This window comes from Malurus melanocephalus, unplaced genomic scaffold (genome assembly GCF_030028575.1).
Source record: "Malurus melanocephalus ecotype Western Australia unplaced genomic scaffold, MMel_1.1 scaffold_891, whole genome shotgun sequence".
NCBI classification, from domain to species: domain Eukaryota; kingdom Metazoa; phylum Chordata; class Aves; order Passeriformes; family Maluridae; genus Malurus; species Malurus melanocephalus.
In genome coordinates, this window is record NW_026624123.1 from 103,494 (window position 1) to 109,587 (window position 6,094).

At 40.8% G+C, this 6,094-nt stretch overlaps 1 protein-coding gene across 1 annotated transcript in view; it reads left to right on the top strand.

Annotated features, from left to right (window-relative positions):
* The first annotated feature begins 3,499 nt into the window (after positions 1 to 3,499).
* The window catches only part of LEPR (leptin receptor), a 28,340-nt gene continuing 25,745 nt past the window's right edge, over positions 3,500 to 6,094 (top strand). The window contains 2 exon segments of the mRNA XM_057385949.1: positions 3,500 to 3,539; positions 5,822 to 6,079. Coding sequence (XP_057241932.1) covers positions 3,500 to 3,539; positions 5,822 to 6,079 — 298 coding nt within the window.

The following is a 6,094-nucleotide window of genomic DNA, read 5'->3' on the forward strand; positions in this document are numbered from 1 at the left end:
TGAGGGGAGCGCCCGTCCGGGGCTCGGCCATCGGAGCAGCGCCGTGGCAGCGTCACTTCAGCCGCCGCCACTTCAAGTCGGAGCCCCGAGAGCCAAGCGAAGCAGGTCGGTGAATTTACTTTTTGTCCCCGCTTTTTTTCCCTTCTAATTTCCTGGAACATCCTCCTGAGCACAGCCCGCAGCCGGCTGCACGTCCCGCTCGCAGATCCAGGCACGGTGTACCCAAAGCAGCCCTTTCCCTCGTTATATTCCTTGAGGTTCAGCGTCAGAAGAAAAAGAAAAATAAATCTCAGTGAATGTGGGCTGTGAGTCCCTGATGCTGCGAGAGRTGTGACAGAAGAGCACTTTGGAAAGTTAATTAGTGATACAGCGTTTATAAATAGAGTTTATAATGAACACACTGAGAGTCCTTAACTTCCAAGGCTGTAACRTGGGTATTACCTTGAAGTGCCAAGGAATCACAGGAGCTCTATAAATCAGGAAAGACATAKCCACAGTGTGGATTTCTGAGAATGAGGAGTAGTTTCAGTACAAACAAGAGTAATTGCACGATCTGGAGAAACTCTGAAGAGTTTGGGACGTTTTGCTGTCGAGTCTCGTGGGAGAGGCTCCACCAGCAGGTTTGGAGATGGATTTGTAGCTGTGCTTCTGCCCAGCTTGGGTTACCTTTAATATTAGAAAGCAAAATTATTCAATGAAGGTCATACTCACTTCTATTTTGTGTGTTCCCCTTGCTCTGAACTCCTTATTAATATTGGTTATTGATACACTCAGTACCAAACAAATGCAATGAAATTCCATGCTCAGACCAACAGGACCAGAAAGTTCTCAGACTCTCTAAAGAGCAGAGCAGACGATGCTGTGCATAGACGTTATTACTAAAATATTTTATGCTTTTTAGAGGTTTTTAATATTTCAAGCCAGCTCTAGGGCATTTCTTGCAAAAGTCAGGGATGGTTTATATGGTTTTCCATGCCCAGTGCAGGTGTTTGTGGGTCCTGCTCATTTCAGATTGTGCTGAACATRTTTCCCATGCTGATAACTCAGGGGATTCTATGATTTCTCACCTCACCTGTAAAGAAAAAYGATCTTATTTCATTGCCTGTCATATCTGCTCTGTTTTGGTTTTAATCCCAACTCCTCTTGCTGAGCTGTTCTGCGATTCTGTGGTTGACATGGAGAGGAATGTAGAATTTACATAAGAAATCAGAAAATTTCTTGTGCACAGCAGCAGCAAAATCAGTTGTTCCAGAATAATTTAAGGTATATTTGTTAAAAAAGACCCCAATTCCTTTCTTTTGTATGGCAATTCCCCAGCCATGCATAAACCAGTATGTCCTGGCAGTGTTAATTTACTCTCTCCAGGTTAAAGTTTACAAGTTTTAATAATTCTCCTTATGGAACTTCCTATTCCCTGTAAAAGCTCCTGTAAAAGTTGTGTTTTTTCTTACACTTGAGTAAGGAATTCTGACAAATTCACTGTTCTCACTGAAAAAAAAATTGGGGAGTCCTGTCTGCCCCAGCARTACATTTATCCTGCCCTGGGATTTATCTGTGGGTATCTCTTTTTGGCTAAATCTGCAGAGTTTATGCAAGGAAGGCTGATCTTTGAATACAAAAGGGGCTCATTCTGGGGCCATGCAGCTTACAGGGCTTTGTGGTCATGTACAGCACTGGGTTTTGTTCAGGAATGTTGTTGGAAACAGGATTGGAAAAACACCTCAGTGAGAGGAGATTCAAGCTGGTCCAAACTGTGCTTTTGCCTTCTGCTCCAAATATTGTTAATTATGGTAAAATTAGTGCTGACATCTGAACCTTTGATTGCTCTTTGTGGTCATTTTTCTGGCAGAATCCCACAATCATTAAAGTTGGAAAAGCCCTCCAAGTCCAACCTTGTTCCCAGCCCAGAGCTCTGAGTGGCAAATCCAGGCCTTCCTTGGACCCCTCCAGGGATGGGACCCCAAACCTCCCTGGGCAGCTGCTGCCAATCTTTACCMCCCTTCCAGGAAAATAATTTTCCCTTAATTTTTTAAAAAAAATCTTCCATAGAATTCTATTTTTCCTTCAACATGGTTCTTGTGCTCTGTGGTTGTTTTTTTTTCATTGTGAGGAGGTATTTCATGGGGGAAACTCTAACACCTATAAACTATAGATAACTTTCCAAGGTTTGGAATTTTATGTCTAGTTTTTTTGGGAGTGGTCTCTGCCAGTTTCCTGTTGAGAAGTGGTCAAAGTATGAACAGGGAAATTTTTGTTGCACCTGTAAAAGAGGAACATCCTTGAGGGCTATTTCTCATTAAAACATTTAATAGCATGAATAATGTACATTTATGTCAAATAAACTCTTTTAATTTTTTTTTTTACTTCTGTCAGAAATTTGGGGAAATTTAAATAATATTAATTATAGGCTCTTGAAAATAATTCCTKCCTGTATCTTTGTGAAGTGGCAAACTTGATAGCTCCATAATTCCTCTGGCTCTTGTGTTAGGAATAAACTAATGGAAGAGGTGCAGGTAAGGCTGTGCTGAGAGCCAAATCGTGCTCTGAAATAGGGGCTGGGAATATCTGAATTTCCTCTTTCATTGCTGAAAATGGAGCTTAAAAAGGACCTGGGTGATAATCTGGTGAGTGGGGAGAAAAGTGATGGGTTTGACTCATTCGGTTCCAGCTGAACTTGTGGGAGAGCAGGCAGGGAGAAGGAGCTGGGAATTCACAAAATCACTGGGCAGCTGGCTGCTGCTGCAGGTAGATATTGAAAATAAATAAAAATAATAAAAAAAATCTAAATCTAAGTATATACAAATATAAATATTTTACAGGACAGGCAGCCCCAAACTGCAAGGCACTGCATTACATAACCTTGGCACTGCCTCTTTTGGCTCCACAAGTGTTCTCAAGGAAACTGTCCTCAAAAAAATTTMAGGAATGGAATGCTTTGGAGGGATTCCCTAAATCCAATTTCTTGCCCTGGCATTTGCTGTCTGACTTGAGCTGTGGTTTTACTCATCTGCTTGACTGCAACAGCAGCCAAACTCTCTATGTTTTWTTCTGATATCCTTTATTGAGCTTTAGGTATAAAAATGTCTTTAGATTTTTTTCAGAATTTATGTAACTATTGGAAGAAAATGAAAAACCACAAAGTATCTGAAATGAAAGAAAAATAATGAAATGTTGCTGTAAAGTTCAGTGAAGTCTTTGCTGTTTAAATAGGGGCCTGCGTGCTTCTGTGTATGCTGCTCTTAGGAAAATTGGAATTTTTCTTCCTTCCTGGCCTTTTACTCYTTTCTAGTGAAAAGTGTCCCTCCCCATGGCAGGGATTTGGAATTAGAGGCTCTTCCAATTCCCTTCCATCCCAACCCACCCCATAATTCCATGAATCTGCTTACAAAGGTGTGATTGTCAAATGAACCGAAATGCACCAAAATTAAACAACAGACTGATAATTAAAAGCTCTCCACTGATTTTCTGTGTGTTTTTCAGGTCAGCTCTACAAAACCAGATGTGCTGGAAAATCATCCCAACCATATTTGTGCTCATGGGTAAGTCACTAAAAGAAAATCCTAAAAACCAGTTTGGGATAAGTTTTSAGATCAGGAAACATCAGTGGAAAGTACGTGATGGGTCAAAACACAATCAAATAAATGCCCCAGACAGAATGTGATAAAACAGAAATTTGTGGGGAATTGTTTTGTTCCCTAAAATGTAAGGAAAACRCCCATTTCCATCAGAACTGCAGTAATTTAGTCCAGGGTAGCCAGCTCTGAGCTCTGCTCCTGGAGGATGCCCACATTCCTGCTTCCATGGGCTGCCAAAGGGTGCTCAGCTCCCTCCAAATGTCGGGTTAATAAACTGCTTTCCTAATTGGGAAATGCCTCTGACAATATTGGCATCTGCTGTGCAGTGACAGCTGGTATTTGCCTTCTTTTTAATTTTTTTTTTATTAAAATCAGAACTATTTAAAGACTTTTGATGATGACGCTTAGGGAGAAAGCAGACCCTGGAATCCAGTGAAGTTATTTTGAAAATTTGTGTCATCTTTACAAAAYATGAACCAAAAAGATGAATATATCCTTATATTTAGGTATCTTTTTATATCCATATTTTTAATATAAATGTACATATTTTAATCTTGCTATCTCTGTACTTTTACCCACTCAGTGTCAAATATTGCATTGCTGACCTTTTTTTAAATGCCTTTTCTGATCTAAACATATTGAGTAGCTTTGATTGGAAAACCTGGATGCTCCAGGGAGGTTTCCTGGGATGGTTTGTCACCATCTGATGGCCCTGGTCACCCAGCCACGCTGCTGTTCTGGGGATAGATTGCAACCCAGGCTCATTTTCACTTGATTTTCTGCAGAAAGGARCCGAGCACATTTTGCCTTGATAAGATTTAATTAATCCCTTGAGATGATSTGCGATACACGAGGGGGAGTTCCTTAGAAAAAGAGACAACTGGGGACAGTGCTGGTTACCTGTCCTGCTTGCTGCCACTTGTTTGTCCCTTTTTAATCAACAATGATGGYCCCAGAGTCTGTTTGCTCAACTGCCTCCTGCAGGAGGCCTAATGAGGCTGGGATTTACCAGGGCACAGAYTCTGTCAGCCGGGAGAGGAGGGAAGGGCAGAGCCCTGCAGGAGGCTGGCAGCACAAAATCTGTGTGGAGAGACAGCAAAAACCTCTTCTTTAATCACACACTGCAGCTGCTGCTTTTAACAGCTTTTTTTTTTAAAGCTCTCATTTTGTATTTTGATATTATTTAGCTCATGCTCTGTGCTGTTAATCAGTGCTGGAGATATTCTGTTTTTTTCATATTTTTATATTATTTAGCTCATGCTCTGTGCTGTTAATCAAACAGTGCTGGAGATATTCTGCTTTTTTTATTTTGATATTATTTAACTCATGCTCTGTGCTGTTAATCAAACAGTGTCAGAGCTATTCTGTATTTTTCTTTTTTTTTTTTCATTTTGGCTATTGCAAGTCATAGAGCATCAATTAATTTCTATTTAATGAACTGCTTGAAATTTCTGCCCTTTCCAAGCAAAGAGCTGAATGCAGAATGCCCCAATGACCCTGTGCCTTGCTGGAAGTGGAGTTTTAATCTTGGAATTCACAATTTATGGGAAGTTGTTTCCAAACCCCACGWGCTCATCCTTCTCTGAACCATTGTGAGCACAGTTCAAGCTATGACTTATCAACAAATGTTCTCAGAGGGGTTTTATTTGGAAAGATCTAAGTCTGATGGGAAAAATTATTCCTTTCCTGCCTCTCATTTCCCAGACAATGCCCTGRGGTTGTGCAGTTGCACCCACAGTAATGTTGTCCTTTTTTATTGAAGAGTTACAGTGGGACCATGTTTTATAATTACAATAAGATTGTTTTTTTACAGAAATTGAGCTGGTTTATCAGAGCTGCAGTGAATCTGTTCCATCACTGCACAGGCAGATGGGACTCATACCCACTTTAGGATTCACTTCAGTTTAGGATTCACTTTTTTTTGGGGTTAACATCAACCAATTTACCCCAAAATGATGCTTCACCAACAATCTTAGCCTTGATTTATTTCAAGATCAGACAAAAAGCTGGGTGMAGTGAGTTTGGAGGAGAAGGCTGCAATCTGCCAGCTCTGCCTCCATTCCCAGGGGATGTTTTGAGTAATTTTGTCTTTACCTCAGGGAATTATCCCTGGAAAGAGGGGATAGCCCTGGGAACAGCCTGATTTTTACCTCACAAATGCATTTCTTTATAACATCAGCCACTCCCTTTTTATTGTCTGATAATAAGAACTTTTCCTTTTATTCCAAATACCTTTGTATTTGCAGACTTCCTTCAGAGGGCAGCTGCCCACTGCATGGTCCATCCAGTTCCTCCAAGGAATTTTACATTGCCCTGTGTGCTGCTGAATGAGACATTTTTGAGCCCTTTCCCAGCATCCAAAATCAARCCTTTAATGGATGAAGAAAGTTTTCCATGTTGCCTTTGGAGTGCCAGCAACATTGATTGTTCTTTGTACACAGCAAGCATGCAGGCCAGGAAGTTGATTCCTTCAGAAATAAATATCTCTGCTCCTCAGCAAACAGGTGGGTTCAGCACTC